Source organism: Labrus mixtus, chromosome 22 (genome assembly GCF_963584025.1).
Source record: "Labrus mixtus chromosome 22, fLabMix1.1, whole genome shotgun sequence".
Lineage (NCBI taxonomy): Eukaryota > Metazoa > Chordata > Actinopteri > Labriformes > Labridae > Labrus > Labrus mixtus.
In genome coordinates this window covers 6324170-6345655 of record NC_083633.1, presented here as the reverse complement: position 1 = coordinate 6345655, position 21486 = coordinate 6324170, and the positions used below count along the sequence as shown (strand labels likewise).

General features: G+C 40.8%; 1 protein-coding gene across 1 annotated transcript in view; it reads left to right on the top strand.

The window, feature by feature from the left end:
• The first annotated feature begins 3767 nt into the window (after positions 1–3767).
• The window catches only part of plxnc1 (plexin C1), a 35274-nt gene continuing 17555 nt past the window's right edge, over positions 3768–21486 (top strand). Inside the window, exons 1-20 of the mRNA XM_061029209.1 lie at positions 3768–4975; positions 5630–5752; positions 9448–9582; positions 9698–9798; positions 9876–9981; positions 10254–10404; positions 10531–10633; positions 11458–11533; positions 11681–11722; positions 11811–11938; positions 12220–12399; positions 15128–15236; positions 16297–16485; positions 16561–16734; positions 16869–16965; positions 17836–17937; positions 20159–20274; positions 20381–20422; positions 20511–20635; positions 20777–20975. Coding sequence (XP_060885192.1) covers positions 3968–4975; positions 5630–5752; positions 9448–9582; positions 9698–9798; positions 9876–9981; positions 10254–10404; positions 10531–10633; positions 11458–11533; positions 11681–11722; positions 11811–11938; positions 12220–12399; positions 15128–15236; positions 16297–16485; positions 16561–16734; positions 16869–16965; positions 17836–17937; positions 20159–20274; positions 20381–20422; positions 20511–20635; positions 20777–20975 — 3306 coding nt within the window. The 5' untranslated portion in view covers positions 3768–3967. The remainder of the gene's footprint in view (positions 4976–5629; positions 5753–9447; positions 9583–9697; positions 9799–9875; positions 9982–10253; positions 10405–10530; positions 10634–11457; positions 11534–11680; positions 11723–11810; positions 11939–12219; positions 12400–15127; positions 15237–16296; positions 16486–16560; positions 16735–16868; positions 16966–17835; positions 17938–20158; positions 20275–20380; positions 20423–20510; positions 20636–20776; positions 20976–21486) is intronic.

The following is a 21486-nucleotide window of genomic DNA, read 5'->3' as shown; positions in this document are numbered from 1 at the left end:
TTGGAGAATGACATAAGTATTGGTTTGCTGCTTCAGTGTTTTTAGATCTTTTTGTCAGATGTTACTATGGTATAATTACGAGCATTTCACCATCGTCAAAGGCTTTTATTGACAATTACGTTTATGCAAAGAGTCCATGTTTGCAGTGTTGACCCTTCATGCTTCCCCCTGGCATGCTGTCAATCATCTTCTGGGCTTCTCACATCCTGACTAATGGCCCATTCTTGCATAATCAATGTCAGAATTTGTGGATTTTTGTTTGTCTACCCGCCTCTTGAGGATTGACCACAAGTTCTCTGTGGGATTGAGTTCATTTGCATGGCAAAGAGGGACTTTGCAATTAATTGCAATTCATCTGATCACTTTTCATAACATTCTGGAGTACATGCAAATTGCCATCATAAAAACGGAGTCAGCAGACTTTGTGAAAATGAATATTTGTGTCATTCTCAAAACTTTTGCCCACTGCTGTACATACTGTATGTGTGATTTTTAACACACCTGGGTGTAGACATGTGTTTACACAGTGCAGTGTGTGGACATGTGTGACACTTTATGTTCAGGCTTCACAAAGAATATCATCTATTTCTTTAACAGGGCAAGATTTGTTTTTGTCTCTTAATACTGCTTTTCTTGTCCACTAAAAGGGGTTAAAGATACATTTGAAGAAGCTGTTTATTTTTAGGACTGAAGGCCACTCTTTCTATATGACTGTCTCTGGGAGTTTACAAGAGATGTGTTGTAGCGTCATCTTCTGATGGGTTTATGCAAACATGTTCTACGCAAATTAAGTGTTCATCAGTCAATAAATCAACATGAATATCCTAAAATCAAAACCAGAAGTAGTTTATGACATTTTAGATGTTTAAAAAGTCTAGGCCGTGTTTTTTTTTTCTTCAAAATATTAATCGCATGGATTCAACAACATCAAATTTCAGCAATCCCTTGGCAACAGTGACAAAGTTTTTTTTTTATTTGAGTGAATTTAGCCTTTAGCAAACCGAATGCATTCATGGACAGCAATCTGCCATATCTGGTTTGGTGACAGGAGCCACGAGTCCCCCAGAGGTCTAAGCTTATAGCAGAACAAGGAGGGGCTGGCAGAACTGATTCAGCTTCCATGTTTTAAACCTACCCTACAACACAGAGACGTTGGTTGTCCTCTGTGAAACAAACTTACATATTAATATTATTCCACACAAGACGTGCTTGAAGGCTATGCCTCCCATACTACTTTTGGAGACTTGATGTAAGCCTGGATTCTGCTAGCACAATGTTCTCGGGTAATAAAGTGACATGATCTTTAATAATTAATGGTGGGTTTAATCTTTGATTCGGATGTTTCAGATGTGAGAGAGTTTGTAGCGACTTCGGTTGTGAAGCGGAGGGTCGCCCGTTCAAGTCTGGATATGGACATGGTCTGGAAATTGGTGTGGTAGCTGGAGAAGTGCCAGTTCACTGGAGCACTGTCAAGGTGCCCTTGAGTCAGGAACCAAAACCCAAATTGCTCTGGCGCTCTTTCAAGTGCAACCCCTCACTCTAACATCTCTTCATTATTGGGGCAGCAGTAGCTCAGTCTGTAGGAACTTGGGTTGGGAACCGGAGGGTCGCCGGCTCAAGTGCGGACCGGTGCGGACCAAGCATTGAAGTTGGTCTGGTAGCTGGAGAGTTGCCAGATCACCTCCTGAGCACTGCCAAGGTGCCCTTGAGCAAGGCACCAAACCCCCTCCCCACCACCAGCTCCATCATTCTGACATCTCTCCCTCAGTGCATGTCCACAGGATCCTGTTTGTGTGCATGTGTGTATATACTTCAGACTATGTGTGTGTTGCATGACTACAGAGTGTAAAAACTTGCAGGGATCAATAAAAGTAAATCTTAAATCTTCATTAGTGCATATAGGATCCTAATTGTGTATTTTGGCCAATGTGTGTGTAGCATGTCTCAATAACAGTGTAAAATTAATTTCCCCTCATGGGATTAATTAAGGATTTCTTCTTCGTCTTCTTAATGAATTGCTATTCAGTGCATAAATGTAAGTGGTGAGTGTGGTGGGAGAGGAATAAATATTCTGTAGTAGTTGAGCGTTAAATCAACAACTTGCTTCAGACGCAAACCAGTTATGAACTATCAACGCCTCTAAACTTCATGTCAAAAACTGTCTTTAAACTGTGAGGTAGTCTGGCATTTGTCTCTCAAACTGGCCCCTTACAATCGTACAATCAGGCGAACATGACATGAATATTTGATGATGTGTACTGACTCCCTTGTTGTGAGATGACCAAGTTTGTAAAAAATTAAAGAGGACATATTATCCCCCTTCTCCACCTTTTCAAACAGTCCCCCTGTGGTCTAAATGAAACATCTGTGCTGTGCTTTGGTCAAAATATAACATGAATCAAGCACCAGAGGAGGTTTGTGACCCTGTATAAACCAGCTCTCTCAGAACGCTCCGTTTTGGTGTGTGTGTCTCTTTAAATGCAATGACCCACCCTGAGTTTTCCTGGTAGACATCACTCCTTTGCTAGCGAGAATAAAAATGGCGGACCTAAGAAAAAGTTGTTCGAGGCTGGGGGTGGAGTCCATGAGTGGAGATATCAGGGGAGAGGAGTGTATTTTTTTTTTTACCAAAATCCCACTGTGACATCACAAGGAGAGCAAATTTGGAACGGAGAATTTTGCAGACTTATGCAGACCACAAACAAAGGACTGGATGGGTTTATTTCACATTTTGTGGGTCAGTAGACACTCAGGTTACCCAAATATATGTTCAGAAACACTGTAGAAGTTAATTTTTCATAATATGTCCCCTTTAAGCAATGTGAAATTTGAACTGTATCAATACTTTAAGTAGTCAAACTTTATATAGTTGGAAAACTAGTCACAGTCTTCCAAGATTATAACCATCTCTGGCATACATTTTAGCACAGAGGAGCAAAAGATTTAAGCTGAAACAGAAACACTTTCATTGGATCTAAGGCTTATCGATGGGATATGACCTCACTGCGCTCTCTGCCCCTCCTCTCTGCCTGGCACTGCCCGGACAGGTCTTCACCTGTGGCTTTAGTGGATACTGCAGTTAGCAGACCATGCTGCTGGAACTGCCGAGTCTTTGCACAAAGTATTTTTAATCTACGCAGCATTACATATCCACGGAATCATTTAGAACTCACGTTGCACCCTTTCACTTTCTGAGCAGAAGCAAACGGAGTGGGGAGGGGGAGCTATGGAGACAGTCCTGTAGGAGGCGTGATGGGCCAGCTAGCTGTCATTATAATGAAAACAAACAATGGACCGCTGCCCCTGCTATGTGGACCGGTGATGAGAAGTTACAGAAAAGCACATCATTAAAAAGAGAATAGATAGGTTTAACTTCGGCTCCGATGTGCCAGGAATCATCTGTGGGTCAGACTCCGGACCAGAGCGGACCCCCACCCCTCCCCCGGTAATCCAGATTAACCAGTCCAGCCCTGATGGTGGCTGACTGCTTTTCTTTCTGGTAACAAAAAACAACTTCACAGAGCTGACACTAGATGTCATCCAAATGTCATCACACAAAACACTATGGGCAATGTTGATTCGCCATAACACAGACCAATCAGAAGTACTCAAATGACACGAAAAGCTGATGAGTGAAGACGATAATGTCCTCACCATGTTTCCCTGATTGATGCTCCTCTGGATAACAAATTCAATCTGGAAGCTGTCATCACCCCCATGATTCGCTGTGCAAACTAGATGAATTAATGCTAAATGCTAAATGATAGCACACATTATATTTACATATAGCGACATAATTACACTGTCGATTAGATTTCGGTTTCGGCGCGCGCCCTCCTACTTTTCGCACTTCTCCTTTTAACTAGGCGCACTGCGCTTTTACGCACGACTCCACTGACTTTCTGTAGCAGTGCAGAGTGTCATGAGGACCGTCAGTGTATGAGCGACAAGCTGCCATCTCTGCTCGATGATGATCATCCTGCCTGCTCTGTTAATTCTTTGGGGAGAAGCGGCTCAGTGCCTGGAGGAGGATGGAAGATTTAACTTAAAGGGAGACCTCCGTCACTTCGCCGTGGCCAATGGCACGGTTTACATCGCTACTGAGGAGATGCTGTACCAACTAAACCACGACCTGACTCTGGTCCGGAGTCTGAGCCAGAGAGGATTCTTGGCACACATTCCTGGCACATCTGAGCTGAAGTTAAACCGATCTTCTGATAAGGGGAACGTTACGTTCAGTGTCAACATGTTATTACCGCATGTTGCAGACGAAAATGTGATAGTTTGCGGTGTTATTGATAAGGGGTGCGGTTATTGTGAACTGTTGGACTTCAAGAACATTGCCAATGTTCTGTACTGGGAAGAAATCGAGGTAGGTTCTTTGTGGCGCAGCAGTGCGTCCGTGAGCCTCCTGGTGAGTGTGGAGACTCAGACCCGGGCAGAGACTTACATTCTCACCGCCGTGCAGCAATACAAGGAAGAGCCGACAAAGACAGGCTGCCCACCTTTGTCAGATGCAGTGAACCTTTGTAACACGAATAACAATCAACCAGGACTAATATTTTCTATTAATAGCGAAGACATAGATCCTGCGATCACACGGGAAGACGATGTGGAGTTTGTGGATGGATTTCAGATGAATTCCATCATCTATCTTTTCTCCAATCTGCCCTCAAAAGACAGAAACAACAAAGTCCGTCTCCTTTGGCTTGAAGGCAAAGAAGGCAAATATCAGACTCTGAAGTCGCTCCGGGGCGCAACTCTCAGAGTCTCTGATGGAGAGAAAGGACTCAGACTGATCGCCTCCTCGGTGATCCCGGGCGGTCCGCCGGTGCTCTGGTGCGGCGTGTTCAGTGTGGACGGAGGACAAACCAACACCGAGCTGGTGCTGTTCGACATCAGCCCTGATCTCACCAGAGAGCAAGATATGGACCCGGACTTCTGCTCTGACTGTCGTGATAAGAAAGAGGATGAGGTTCGTCATAATGTACAAAAAGTTTCAATAGAGCATAAGATGTTGTCTCAACCTTTTTATAGGCCTACTACAGGAGATTTCCCTTAGGTCATTTACTGAAAGGCAGTCAAAGAAGTAAACAAAGTCACAGAGCTAGAAATTTTCCCGTGTAGAAAATGACTTGAGATTGACATCACTCATTGTGACAGCACGACCAGTAACATAAGTTGGAAACTTAATTTTTCCAGATTGCAATAAAAACATTTTAACATATAACACATAACTGTCACATAAACCAGGGGAATCAAACCCTTTTCATGGTGCCATATTGTCTGCTGGTGACAGCTTCCAGGAAGGAACTTTGTTCTGCTGACTGAAGCTTGGCTGATTGCACAATCAAAAAAGAACACAAAAATAGGAAATCCTATAAATGTGAGCGGTCAGTTTATGAGGCTTTTATTTATTTGGTGGTAGTGATATGAAACAAAAGTTCAAAAGACGCTTCATGTTCCTGCATTCACACATCGCCTTTATGCAGCATAACATATACAGAGTAAAATCTGAGGCTAATATATAAAGAGAAGCAGGGTTTTCTGTAGCTGAGGGTACATAAAGGCTGATCCCTGAATACCTCTGTGCAACACGTCTGATAATCAAAACGCTTGTGTTCCTCAGCCAAAGACACTGAAGCCAAAGAAAGTGATCTTCAAGCAGAATTCCATGACCTCTGTGCTGGCAGTGACACAGAAAAACTGGATGGTTTTCTTCATTGGGACGGGAGACGGGCAGCTCATTAAGGTGAGTATAACAAGTGAACAGTCACACCAAGAGGCAACATCCAGGGTTGTAAAATGAAGCCACTGTGAAAGTGCTAAAGTTCCAGGGGGTGACGTTTCTGTTTGGATTATATTTAGGCAAAGACTCACTCAAAGATGTCATTAGGCTTAGTAAGGGGCGTGGCTGATTTGACTGAATGGCGGGCGCGTTGTAGCTGTTTGTGAAGAGTCTGCTTCACTTCAGCTAAATCCTGTTACTGACCTTGAACTTTTAGCTTTTTTTCATGTTGTTTTCATTATTTGAAATCAGATAGCTTAGACGACGAGCCAGGCCAGGTACACTGCATGAGCGTGTTTGCTCAACCAAGATGTGCATTCAGCCTGCCTCAGCTTCACCTCTTTGACGTCCTCTAAATTACCTGGAAGTTAGTTGGAGTCAGGATTTCCAATATGGCGACTGCAAACGTCGGGCTTCCTTATGCCTCTTCAGAAACCAATGGATGATGTAACTGAGATTACATCAATGTTTTATGAATTATACAGGGATGACTTGAATCAAATGGTCAGGATTCAAAACAGCAACCAGTGCTTCAAAGACTTCCATACATTGGGTGTCTGCTCTACTGACTGAGCAAAACGTCCCCCCCCCAAAAAAAAAAGTGGTTAAATTATTTGAAAAAAAGAAAAGGTGAGAACAAATACTGCACATACCTAAGAGTGCACTCTTGTAATGTGCAGTAAACTTCCAACGCAGGTGATATGCATCTCTAACTTATAGGGTGGAGTAGCAGAGAGAACTCCCATGATTCTCCGCCAGCCTCGACGCCATCTTTTGTTTTGTATTGATTGAGAGCCCCCTGGTGGCGGAATTTACATACTGTGCCTTTAATGTTGTGCAGGCTTTGGAAAAGCAACATGTCAGACCCGGAACTGTTCTTAGCTGGCTTGCACCATATCTTGCAATACTTCGAGGTAACACTGACCACTTTCCTATCACCTCTTCTCTACAGTTACACACACGATTGAAGAGTTGAGCATTGGTCTGTGAACGGTCCAAAACATTGTGTTGTTGTGTGTTAACACTATATTGCTTATACTGTACACAAGAGGCTCTTTCAAGCTTAGTTTACTTTTCCAAGTGTTCATCAAAGCACTAAATGTGTTGCTTACCGCTGTAAAAAAAGAGGTCTGCAAAGGAAAATGGGTTTTTAATGACTCAATGGCAAATGTAACAAATAAGGGAAGAAAGCTGTTAGTTCATGTTTTATAGGTTGGAATAAGGACCTGCTACGCACAAAATGATATTGAGCTGTAGCTGTAGATGAGGTGCAGTTCTTTATTAACACACACTTTTTTGACACAAACATATGGCTGTTGTAATAGACGTTTTAAATGTATTTAAGCTAAAAAGCTAAATTAGATTGTAAAATAATTCGCCATAATCAGCATCCTCATCCTCAATAACAGGGCAGTGAATTGACAAGACTGTGTTTTGAATAACAAGATACAAGGGTTGTTATTTAATAGATAGGGGTGATTGCAAAAACAGAAAATGGGGAAATATTTAATGAGAAAACAGTTGTGGTGTTAATAACACACAAACACGTGTAAAAATAGTTAACTTTAGTCAATCAGAACAGTGAAATCAAGGGGCGCCGGTTAGATGTGGAGCACTCCATGTACAGAGGATATAGTCCTCAACGCAGCGGCTGTGGGATTTGATCTGGTTTTGTGTTTTCAGAGTTTAGATTTTCTTCTTTGAGTTTCTTCTTCCCAGGTCTGGTGTTGCTTGTTTCCCTTGTGTGTTTCTTTTTTTTTCCGTATTATTATTTTTTATTATTATTTTTTCCTAGTGTTGATTGTTTCCTAGTTGAGTCTTCAGTGTTTCTTGTGTTATTTTGTAATTGTGTATCCTTGTGTCACTCTATGTGCTAGTCAGTGTGTCTTGATGTTTCATTCTTGAGTTTAACTGGGTCTTCAGTGTTTCATGTATGTAATTTGTAATTGTCCTCAGTGTTTCTTGTGTTCATTCCTGCCTCTGTGTGTTTCCCTCGAGTGTGATTGCCCTGATTGTCTTCACCTGTGTCATTAGTCTCACCTGTGTCTGATTACCCCTGTGTCTATTTAGTTTCTGTGTTTCTTCCCATCTGTGTCAGATTTGTTTTGCCTTTTTGTTTTAAATTAAATAGTTTCAGTTCTGCACTCGGGTCCTCCTTTTTTGTTTTTTCAACCCAAATCTTGACAGAGGGTTCGAATTCCTCCCCCCCCCCCCCCCCCACCCAACGTTTCCTGTTTCTCTTCAGCTGTCCATCAAAGGCAAAAATGACCCCCAAAAAATAGCTTAAAAAAAGAACAGTAAAATCTGCATTTATATTTAGCACAGTTAGTATAACATCAACATCAGTCCAATCTGTGTAAAATAATGAACATTTGTATATGATAGGAATATTTGTAAGTTACCTATTAGAAATCGATGCAGTATCGTAACAATCTTTAACCATGTTCGTCCAGATCTGTGGTGAAACATCACCCAGCCCTGTCAGGATACGTAGAGTGGCTGTGTGCAGGGTTAAGTGGAGCAGGTCTAACCACACTAACTGAGCTTCTAAGCAGTTAGATTATTAACCCCTACACAAGCCCACTCACTGCACTTTTCCTCTTTACATGTTAAATCACTTCCTGTCAAACCTGAATCAGAGACAGAATACCAACACCATGATAAGACAGTAACAAAATCTAAAAAAGATCAACAGGTCCAAACATGCAAATAAATAAAGGACATATGGGGCAATGCAAAGGAAAGATGACAGTGAGCAACAAGGTGGAGTGAGAAATAGCAGTTATTCTACAGCATCATGACAAACAACACTGCCAAAAAAAAAACATCAAAATAATCCATGTTAAACAAGTAATCTCATAATCCGTTTGCAAACGCCACCATTTTTGGTGTCTGGTGCTTTCTTTATTCATTCATAGTCGTAGTTAATATCGGCTCTTGTGTCAGTGGAAATTTGCTATATGTGGGGAGGGGGAGTCTGAAGAAGAACTTAGACAAAGTTTTGGCTCATCGAGCCACTGTTTAACTTGGTCTGCCAAGTCTTTGGATATTATAATTTAAATCTTTCGACTCTGCATGGTGGGTACTAAAATATTCTCTCGGATAGATAGATAGATACTTTATTGATCCCGAGGGAAATTCAAAGCAAATTAAACCACAAAACCGACACCCCCCTCCCACACATATATATTAACCCGAAAAAATATTTAAAGAATACCCCTAGATGAATCAAACTTAAACTGTGCAATTAAAAATAGACTTATACAAGAAATGTACATAACCCGTGCAGGGATAAAAATATATGTGCAGTTTAAACAAGAACCTATAAACAGTTGAAGACCTTCTGAAGTTCGATATGTTCCGGCTTCAAGGAGCTGTTAAGTTAATATGTTTGACATTGTTTATTCTGATAACAAATGAACGCACGGTTAAAAAAGAGCTCTTAGCGGTGTCAGAGGACAACAAAGTGTCCATATAAGGTTTCCCATAATGGTGTTGGTCATTAGCTAGCAGGTTGACCTCTAAAAGATGCTTGAGCCACAAAGACAGAAATGCAACTGTACCTCTAAAGAATTACCACAGCCATTAACTTAAGCTGCAAATAACTTTCCAAGTATATCTGTCAGCAGAGCAGCTCAAAGCTACGCGTTCATTTTCAGCTTGCTGTGGACAAGAAGTACCAGACCACGTGTTCCAGAGTGCTCTACAAAACCAGTGACGACCGCAAAGTGTTTCAGACATTACATCTAGATAAGGTGGATCTTAAACATGTGTACGTGCCATTTCAAAACCAGGTAGGTTTATTTCTCTTTTGGATTTATTTGTGGTACCTTTTTTTGACATATGCATGCTGTATTATAAAGTGCTGCTAAGTTGCTTTGTGTTGTGTGTTCGTTTTCTTTTTAATAGATAAATCGTGTTCCAGTGTCAAAGTGCAGCACTTACAAAACATTGCAGGAGTGTTGGTCTGCACAGGATCCGTATTGTGTTTGGTGTGGATCTGAAAAAAGGTCAGAGAAACAACATCTGCAGTTGACGTCTTCATGCAAATAAACACTTGTTTAAAACTTAATTTTTCTCCTCCTAGCTGTACGTTTGAAGATGACTGCAAAGACTCAGACTGGCTGTCCATTCCTGATGATTCTCAACAGAAGATGGTTTCATACAAAGTTGCACAGGAAAACACTGGACAGGTGCAGGCTATATACAAGTTTTGAACTATTATCAGTTTTCTTTTGAAGGTTCTCAGTCGTCCAGGTCATGGTAACTTGACGTATAATCCAAAAGGCAGCTGGACTTAGTGGAAGTTCTCACGACATTTCACCTTCACTCTGAAAGATTGGTCCAAAAAAAATCCTTTCAGAGAAGCGGTGAAACATCTTCCAGAACTTTAACCAAGTACAGTTGCTTTTTGGATGAAACTTTGAATTCCTGTTTCATACTCTCATATCTGGACTTTCCTCAGATCACACTTACCATCCAGATGCATCTGTCGGTGGGCAAGAGTGCACGTTCTAACTTCATCTGTCAATTAGAACATTTTAAAATGAAAAACCCTGAACTACAATTCCCACAGTGCACCTTCATACTTGAAAATACTACATTTCCTACTCAAGGTAAGCAATTTTATTATTCTAAGATAACCAAGGGAAATTAAGTATTTCAAATCAAGGACAGTCAAGAATTTCATGAAAGTAAAAAGGTTCAATATTCCCTGTATTTTTTTTTTTTTTACTTAACAGGACTGCCTATTAAACTTAAGGTTGGACTTGGGACGACAGAACTGTTAGAACGGCTGAACCTTCTCAACTGCACCAAAATTAGTGGACCACCAACATCTGTCTTGTAAGTCTACTATTCATTTTCTACAAATGTTAGTAGACAATAAGGAATAAGAAAGAATAGCTAAACTTGTCAAGCCTCTATTTTGCAAAGACTGAAATGAACCAAAAAATGATGGAAAACAGATAGTTTCCTTATGATGAGCTATCTAGAGAGGAAGTCTGAAAACCAATGTTTTTCCTTCAAATTTGGGGGATTTCCTGTTATATTTTGGTATATCTGAGGCAGGAATGAGTTTTGCACTTGAATAAGTCGGCAGTTCACAGACTAGTCTCCTTAGAAATCTCTGCTATAAGGTTTAACATGATTACCCATCAGGTGCACACAATTTATCCAAAGGGGTGCCTCAAGGGTCAGTGCTCGGTCCCCTTCTCTTCTCAATATACACCACCACACTTGGTGCAAATATCTGCTCTCATGGTTTCTCATACCATTGCTATGCTGACGATACTTAGCTCTTCCTGTCATTCCTGCCAGATGACTTCACAGTCCCAGCAAGAATTTTGTCATGCCTTGTTAATGTCTCGAAATGTATGAATGAACACCACCTTCAACTCTAGCTAACATTTAAGGTTCACATGGCCTTGATTTCCTCAACATGATCCTTTCCAGTTGCCCTGTACTGCATCAGGAAGATCCGACCCTGTTAGAGATAAGCTGCAACTTCCTGTGTTGAAAAATGAAGTGAAAGAGTTCAGAATAAACCTGTTGGTGTGTTGTTAAAAGATCAGGTTAACTTAAGGTCAAGTTTTAACAAAAACAATGACATTTCCCCTTAACCGGACCAAGTAGCGCTGTGCCTAAGAAAACTACTGTTTTGTCTTCAGGTGTCGGCAGTGCATTGATGCTGGGTGTAGCTGGACCACAAACGGATGTTCCTGGGCCAATAAAGGAGTAGGAAATGTAATTATTTTTATTTTTATTTACTGTTATAATCCTTAAGCTTCATTTTTATACTGTTTCATGTTTTTGAACTTTGTTAGCTTAATCCCTTTCCAACGCATGTCATGGAAACCTGCCTAAACATATTCTACTCACCTTCTCCTGCAGGACGGTGTTTGCCAGATGATGGAGTCATGGATGAACTTCTCAGTGAGTCTGAACCGTAACTCTCACACACTGTTTTCCCTCGTTTTCACCTCATTCACATAATAATAATCTAGTGCACATTTCATTTCAGAGACCACAGATCTCCTCCATCACTCCCAGTGTTGTGTCCTTCTACGGCAGAAACAATGCAGTGTTGAAGGGTTTTAACCTCAGTTCTGTGATCAGAGTGAGGTTCCAGGCAGACTGCACACCACAAGAGTGAGTTATTTCTAACACTCTTAACAATTCATTTAACAATTCAATAGCTTATTTCACACATGCAATTTCTAGAAAACTGAATTGTTTTCAGACAATTTAATTTGGATGGATGCAATCTGTAGACACCAACTTTTACATTTAAAATGGGTGTTAAATTATTTTGTGGCAGATTTTGGTGCAATGCTTCTTACTATGATGTTTTAAAAAAGTTTCCCATGCAGACAAGTGAATATTGATGTACGACTAACAACTATTGTTTCTCTCTCTGTTATTTTATTCAGGTTTCCTGTTTGGGACAACACTGGTGAAAATCTGACCTTTCACATTCCCAGTGCAGAAAATAAAGGAGTAGTCAAAGTATGCCTTCTCCTCCCAGATGGCAGTTGCCATGGCAGCGCCAAAATCACCTACCGATCGGCACCATCCTGCACGAGTATTTCACCCAAAAGCACTTGGATAAGGTATGACTGTTTTAAAACAGTGTTTCCTAACCTTTGTTGCTTGGAGCCTGGCCACTTGTATCTTAGACTCACCTGTGAGATCTTTGGCGCCCCTTCTAGGGGGGCCCGGACACCCAGTTGGGAATCAATGTTTTAGGACTACAAAAATGATAACAAATGCAGATACACAGACTTTGATTACCAAGCCTTATTTGTGGACAAAACATGACTGGTTAAGTTAAATACATCAAAAAACGTTTGAAGACAATTCAAACACACAAACATTTGACACTGACTCTTGTAACATTACAAATACTCTCCACAGTTCTGTTAACTCTTTAAAGGGGTAGTGGAAACTCAAGTGGGATGTCTTTAATGGAAGCCGGTGCTTTGTCACTAACTTCAGAAGAGACTTATTCTAGGAAACACTGTCAGTAACTGAGGGACAGCTACAGGTTGAGGGTCATCATATGGGGAAAGTGAACTTCCCAGAACTGATTTGTTTCACCATTAGACAACTTCCCTTTCGTAGGGTTTGTTAGCTCCTGAAAGTTCCACTTCTGCCTCTGTACCCAACAAACCTTATAACAAACAGCAGTGTTAGAAGACATACAAATCAAGTGTATGGCAATTTATATAAAAGGGCCTTGTGCATCCATTTTTCTTCATAATCTAAGTATAACAGTTAATAAAATAATGCTAATTTGACCCTGAACCTGATCCCCATTTCATTACTTAAGAGCAGGGACGGGCATCTTTGGTCACAGCAAAGGCCACATTCATTTAATTCTCACTGCCAGGGGGGCAAATTGTAGGATCCAAAAACGATTACAGTCAATTATGTCTCAAATTTAACTCAACATATACCAGTGATCAAATATTATTATGGACATATTTCTGGTTTTCATGTGTTCATGGCAGATTTTGTCATGTTTCCAATTAATTGATATGTAAAAATTGACCTGAGGGCCACGTTGAGGGTTGATGGGGGCTGCATGTGGCCACCTGTTAGTCACACACACCTTACTATTCCTTAGCATTAACAGTTTTTCTCACTCATTTCCATCTAAAATATTCTCAGTTATTTTGCACGCTTTGCTACCATGATTGTGCTCGTGGTTGAGGGAAACTTCTTGAGGAAGTATTTAAGGGTCATAGCCAGCAGTATGTCTTTTTTATATCCTGATAGCTGAAGGGTGTTAAGAATGGCCATTTAGGTTGACCTAGAATAAACTATCTCAACTCACTGAAGATATTCATGAACCCTGAGGATGAATCCAAGTTCTATGCCTTTATTTATAATCAATGTGCTTACTGGTGCCAGGCGGTCACTTTGAGTAATCATAGTGGAAACCAACAGAGTTTCTATTAAGTTTGAAGTAGATATTTGGATCCACTGAGGATGATGTCCTTCATGATTGGAGGACCTCCCAACAGTTTATATGTTAGCCACAGTACTTTAAAGTCTGCACTGTTCCACCTGCTTCTTCAACATGTTATCTGTAAAAAACAAGGCCAAACTCACACGCATCACAACCACAGCTGCCAGAATAATCGGTCTCCCCACACCCAACCTAACAGAACTCAATAGCAGGGCCATCACACGCATTGCAACCTCAATAGAACAGGACATGACACACCCACTGAACACTCACCTCGCCCCACTTCCCTCAGGATGGAGGTACAGAGCACTAAGGTGCAGAAAGGCTCGCCTCAGGAGGAGCCTGATCCCCGCTGTAATAACGGTCCTGAACAAAAGGCCTCGCTGAACAGGCCAGAAATGGGAACTCTTGACTGTTGTCTAACTCTGTTTGTTTGTGTTATTCTCTGTTTTTCTGTGTATGAATGTTCTTTGGTGGGACTTGTCTGTTGGACAGTAACGGTGCTGTGAAAAAGAATTTCCTGTCGGGGACAATAAAATCTAAAGTCTAAAGGTCCAATTTGTAAGATATCTACTGAATTAAATCATAAGATGACTTTACTATATCATCAGACATTAAGGAAACATGCTGTGTTGAAGTGTTTTGACTTCTCTGACAACATTAGAGCAGCTAGTATGTTCTCCTTTTATGGTTTCTATTCCAGTCCAGAATGGTCAGTATTTGGTTAGACCAGAGAAGGTAGGCGGTATTCAGGCAACCTCACGTGACCATTTTGGACGCCCTTCAGTTCGACTAGCCCAGTTTTCTTTTTGCTTTTTAGATTGTTTATTGTTTTGATCAAATCATATTGTAGAGTTTTGTGACAAACACATTTAGAGAGGAAAAATTTATTGATTAATGACATTATGGCAGCTAGAGTGAATTGTTTTGCCTGAAATGATGAGAGTCTTTCTAAGGTCCTAAGAAAACTGTGTTCTCCAACAAATAGCTTTCTAAGTAGAAATTTCTACATTTTAACAAACTAATTTTCAGCCTTACAGGTTTATTTTTATTTTTTAAAGCGATTACACCAGTGCATAGCAGAAAAAAGACACACAAATAACTATATATCTGCTATAGCCCCATAGTGGTCACTGACTATTTATAACTTTGGACCAGTATGTCTTTTCTAAACCAGTCCGGATCGGTATGTCTATAGTAAAAAATCTATCTTGAAGGACCCATATTAATACTTTGTTGGAAACCCAGATTTACGTGGAAGCGATAGATGCTTGTTCCATAACCATATGAGGCCATCATGGTAAGAACCCTCCCTGGTATCCAATGTGCACTAAAATTGTTCTTGTTTGCTGCTCTGTGTCTCATAGTGGGAACCGGAAGATCAAATTAATGGGATCTCTCCTGGAGCTTGTGGAAGCTATCAAACACAGCAAAGTCCTGCAGGAAGTCAGACTGCCCAGTCACAACACCTATCAGGTCTGTGGACAATCACTATTTTTACATTACTCATGTCACATCATATCATGCTGCCTGATTCAACCTCATTTCCTAAAAAGTTTTGTCACTTCTCAAATTGGAGCAGCTGTGGTCAGGGTTTTGATCCCCAGCTTCTGCAGCCACATGTCCAATGTGTCCTTGGGCAAGACATTTAACCCCAAGTTTCTCCCACTGCTTTGTCAGCAGCGTATAAACGTGTAAGAATTGGATCATTTACTTCTGATGGTCACTTCACACAGCAGCCTCTACCATCAGTGTGTGAATGTGTAGGTGTGACCTGTGGTGTAAAAGTGCTTTGAGTAGTCAGAAGACTAGAAAACGGTTATACAAGCTCAAGTCCATTTACCATTTAATGTTTAGAAATTAGTCCATGCATTGATTTCAACCAGGTTAGACTGCTGCAATGCTCTGTATGCCGGGCTATCCAAACAATCAGTGAGACAACTCCAATTTATTCCAAATTCAGCAGCCAGAGTCCTGACACACACACACAAGCTAATTTGAAAATATGACTCCCGTCCTCAATCTCCATTGGCTCCCCATGCTATACAGAATCACCTTTAAAATCATGTTATTAGTCCATAAAGCACTTAAGGGTTCAGCTCCCAAGTATCCGTTTGACTTGTTCACAGACTTCAACCCTACCAGGGCCCTCAGGTCATCAAGTGAAGATCTGTTAGTCGTACCAAGAATTAAATCATTTAGTGTAATTGCTATGTGATGTCTCTGATGTGCATTGGATGTGTGCTTTTTAAAAGTTAGATTTCTGTATCTGTATCATGATTGTTGAAGTACCTGTTTGTTTCTTGAATTCCTGTGTTTATATCATCAGTGTAAAGCACATTGAGCTTCCCTGTAATGGAATGTGCTTTATGTATTTTATTCTATTCAACAGAACATTGCATTAGATGAGTAAACTTGAAGTCACTTAAATCTAGACACATTTTCATGATGTAACATTGCATTGCTCAGTTATCAAGCTTGTCTAGTCACAACATGCAGCACACAGCTTATATATTAAATGAATATCTTTTAACAGGCTCTACAGACTCTCACCTATGACTCGCCTGCAGCTACAAACGCTTACTCGACTTTTTCGAGCACTTTGTCTCTGAAAGTAGCAAATGAAACCTTGCCCTGTTCCACAACAATAACCTACTACCCAGACCCTGAGTTTACAAGCTTCTCTTCTACAATGACAGGGGACGATGTCCGCATCACCATACAGGTAATTTTAGCACAAATGTTATAAACTAGGAAATCGACAGTTTGAAATCCGCTCATGTCTTTGTTTTCGTTTCAGAAAAAGGCAGACAAACTAGGGATGAACATAACAGAGTTGTCTGTGTGGGGCATTCATGAAGAAAACCGACACCCCTGCATCATGGTGGACCAAGAAACCAATGATGAGACTGAGATTGAATTTTTCACCTGTGAGATCCAAAACACTCGCATTACAAAATTTCGGGAGTTAGAGGTAAAACTTTAAATCCCGCGACACAAACCCAATCTGGTCAATTAAATCAATCAATCAATAAAATGTGAATGTAACACCAAAGTCTGCAGAAGTATATGCCTTTTAAATACCTTGTGATTATTTCTTTATCCCAGATACAGTATGGAGACAATACAATAAGTCTTAAATCTACATTCCATCTGTACTTTCTGATACTGCTTGTCCTCCTGCTCATACCTTGCATTATTGTTGGTAAGTACACACTGTGGCTGAGTATTTTCACCTATTTCGTTCCAATGTCTTCTTAAAGGAGCAATATGTAAGAGATCTACTGAATTCAATCATAAAATGACCGTGCTATATCATCAGACATGAAGGAAACGTGCTACAGTAGGTTGAAGGGCTGGCTTCTCTGACAACAATGCAGGCTGTGACTCAGTTGGTAGAGTCGGCCTCCTAACCAAAAGGTCAGGGGTTCGATCCCCAGCTCCTGCTGCTTCATGTCCAACGCGTCCATGGCCAAGACACATAACCCCAAGTTGCTTAAAAGCACTTTGAGTAGTCACAAGACTAGAAAAGTGCTATGCAAGCTCAAGTCCATTTACCTTCTAAGTTTAGATTCAGGTCAGGAATTGTTCATTTTTGTTTGTTACCAGAGAAGGTATAGGCAGGTTCAAGGCAACCCACAGCTATTTTGGACACCCCTTGGTTTTCCAAGTACACGGCAAACAAACAAGGGAAATGGTTCAGATATAACTGATTCTATCCGTCCCTAAGAAGTCACCGCAATTCTAATAAGCTCAACGAGCAGAAACGTGGTAAGACTAGGATAAATAATGTAGACGCTTTTGAAAATGGAGACCAATGCAGAGCTGGTTAAACGCTGAAGCTTCTGTGTCCGCGACATAGCAACCCACGTTTACATCTCCTCTGGGGAGGAGGGGATGGGAGGAGACAGCTCTTTAATGTTTTGGATTTAAAACTGCAGTACCCATTTTAACCACTAGGTGTCATAGTTACATATCGCTCCTTTAAGAAAACACAAACAGGTCCAACCTTACAATGATTATCTACTTTATCTAAAACGAAAAGTGTATCTCACTGTTTGGTTTTGTCTTCCAGCTGTAGTGATCATCTTCCGAAGCAAACAAAAGAAGTTCACTGAAAAGATGAACAGGGTTATGGAAGACCTGGAGCTCGACATCAGGAACGACATTAGACAAGGTCAGTCGCAAATTTTCAAAGCGCATCTGTGATTAAAATAAAAAAAATGTGTTCTCTTTATTTTACGACTGTATTCTCGTACATAAATGACTTTATTCTCGTCAATGTACGACTTTATTCTCGTACATTAACAACTTTATTCACGTAAGTGAAAAACTTTATTCTCATAAATGTATGACCTTAATCCTGACAGCTCAGATTTTTCCCCCTTAATGTGGCTCTCATTCTACTTTGTACGATTACAACAAAGCAAAAGAAGTACAAACAAACACAAATCGACAAATAATAATAAAAATAACCACAAGACACCCATACCCCAATTAGAAAGAGATCAGGGATGGTAGATCCAGGGTGTGAAGATTGTTAAAACAAGAGCACATCCCCTGCCGTGTTATAGGAGTGCTCTGCTAAATTGACTTGTGATAAACCACAATAAACAGGTTCAAGTTGAAATGTTTCAAATAGAATAGATACCATCTAAAAAACAGCACAACTCATCAGCAGGATATGAAGAAACATGCAAAATACTTTCACATTGTTCAGTATAGGGATGACCATGACATGTGATAGAGCCACAAATGTTCAATTGTGCATCTCAGCTATAATTATCATCTCCTTCTTTCTTCTTTATAGGAACTAGATTGACTCCTTTGAAATTGCAAAATTTCTAATAAGCAGAAGCTTTATTTTCTTTCACCACGGTTCTTCACAAACCACATTTCCTGAGTTTTCTCTCCTTTATCAACCAACGTGCGACAATGTGTCACAAACAAACTGACGCCATTGTATCCGTACCTAGCTTAATAATTATAATAATGACAATATTAAAGTTAATTTTTAAAGCACTTTGTAACGTCGGTGCTTTACAAAACATAAAGATTCCAAAAATAAACAATAAAAAAAATAAAAACAGCAGTTAAGCAATAACACAAGACGACATCTAAAACAATGACTGACTAGGAGAAAATAGAAATAATTGAAACAGATAAAACATCATGGATAAAACAAAGTTTACAAGAAGGCCTTGGGAAGAAAAAATAAGTATTTAAAAGTGTTTTGAAAGAAGACACTGATCTAGTTACTTTGAGATCCTCAGGCAGGTCATCCCACAGCCTTTGGTTTTAAGGTTTGAGGTGTGAATATTGAAGATGTCAGGCTGCAAACTGGCTGGTTAGGGGAAAGCAGGGCTGTTACAGTAGTAGTGCTAGCTTAGCCATCATCTTGGGGTATGGTTATGGGTCATGTATCCAGGGCTTCATTTGATTGGTCAAATGTTCCTGTGATGGGTGTGAATGCATGTTGCATTTACATTAAATTATTTTTCTTAATCATTACGTTTTGTGCAGTCTTTTGCGTGAATTGCTCTGCGGGCTGTGGCTCAGTTGGTAGAGTTGTCGTCTCTCAACCGGACGGTCAAGGGTTCAATCCCCAGCTCCTGCAGCCATACGTCCATCCAACAAATAAATGGATACGTTACTGCTGATAGACACTTTACATAGCAGCATCTGCCATCAGTGTGATAGTGCCATGAGTAGGTGTCAGAAGCCTAGAAAAGTGCTTTTCAAGCTCAAGTTCATTTACCATATTTGAAAACTATTCATCTATGTATCTATATGTACGGGTATCTATTAATGACAATCCCATCATCCTCAGCAGTATTTGTTTTTTATTGCTAGTTGTCAAATGTTAGCAAGCTAAGATGGAAACATACTGCTAAACAAGAGCATGTTGCATGTACCAATCTGGCTATGCAAAACATTAGTGCTGCTACCGTGGCTATTTCCAAGTGTGGTCTGAGCCTGATACAAAATGAATGTATAATGTAACCTTAGTAAGTTGAGCTTCAACACACACCCACATACACACACATGCATGCGTGCAGCTCCTTTTAATGGTGTGAAGTAACCCGAACTTGTTCCTTTTTTCTGATGTCAAGGGGTTAAACAGACACTGCTCATGCACAGCCTTATTTGTGATAATCAGCTCTCAGCCTGTGGGGATGTGGTAGGACAGACTTAGTTGTCAATTTCACATCCCCTTTTTTGGTGACCTGCATAGCGATGATTGCTTCAAAAAGTTTTACCCGACACTGAAACAGTATGCATATAATCTTTTTAGTCCCTTGTAGCCTTTTTCTTGCAAACCATTTCAAAGTTGTTAAGTGAGTTTTCTCCAGAATAAATCTATAATCCATGAAACGTAACTTAAATGTCCTCCACAGGTTTTGTTGATCTGCAGACGGAGCGAGCCGACCTGATGGAAAATGTTGGAGCCATTCCTTTCCTGGATTACAAGCACTTTGCCTCCAGAATCTTCTTTTCTGACACTAACCCTGAGGTACCGGCGAGCTTTAAAGAAAGTAAATTAGTCATTGTGATATGAAGACATAATACATAATTGCAGCCAAATAAACAAAGCTTCCGCTCTGTTTCTTGTTTTTCAGAGTGAAGCGTTCAGGAAATTGTGTATCAAAGACATCGGTCAGGTAAGGGGTGACTCCAGCTGCCGTTGACGTCGGTACCACTTTGTTAGTCTCTGTTAGTGATGTGTTGTTGTGTCTGACCTGAAATAAGGATGCGGTGAAGGTTCAACTTGATGAGTCATGCAATGGCTTATCCAGGCTGATCCAGGACCCGCTCTTCCTCACATCCATGGTGCACGCTCTGGAGGAGCAGAAGAGCTTCAACCTTAGAGAGAAGTCAGTTCTTAATGTGTTTTGCATGTTCATCAGTTTATTTAACATATTGCGGTATATACTGTATCTATATGAACAAACTCTCAGCCTGTCTCACGACCCGGGCCTGCTCTTGTCCCCTGAACTCTATTTGCTCGCTCATAGGTGTGTGCTGGCATCACTACTGACTGTAGCACTCCACAACAACTTGTCGTACCTGACGGAGGTGATGGAGGCTCTGCTGAAGGCTCTGATGCATCAGAACAGTAACACTCAGCCCAAACTGCTTCTTCGACGCACCGAGTCCACCGTGGAGAAACTGCTGACCAACTGGATGTCCATCTGCATGTACGGCTTCCTCAGGGTCAGATGCTTTTATGTCTCTTTTACTCTTTGGTTTCTCTAAGACCGAAAGTGAAAGTAAAGCCAGCTGTTTTAGCTATACTAGCAAAACATGCTGAATATTATTTCAGTTTAATTTCTATCATTTGATTTGCTGGCAGGCTTCACGGTGGTGCAGTGGTTAGCACTGTTGCCTCACAGCGATAAGGTTCTTGGTTTGAATCCCTTTCGGATAGGGCCTCGCTGTGTGGAATTTGGATGTTCTCCCCATGCATGCCTGGGTTCTCTCCGGGTACTCCAACATGTTTTTTAGGTTGATTGGCGACTCTGTATTGCCCATATAGTGTGGCTGTCTCTAAATGTCAGCCCTGTGATTGACTGGCGTTCAGTCCAGGGTGTACCTCGCCTCTCGCCCAATGACAGCTGGGATCGGCTCCAGGGCCCCCTTGATACCCAACAAGAAAAGCGGTGGAGATAATGGATGATTCGTTGGTTGGTCCCCAATTTGGCCAAGACTGAAATAACTCAACAAT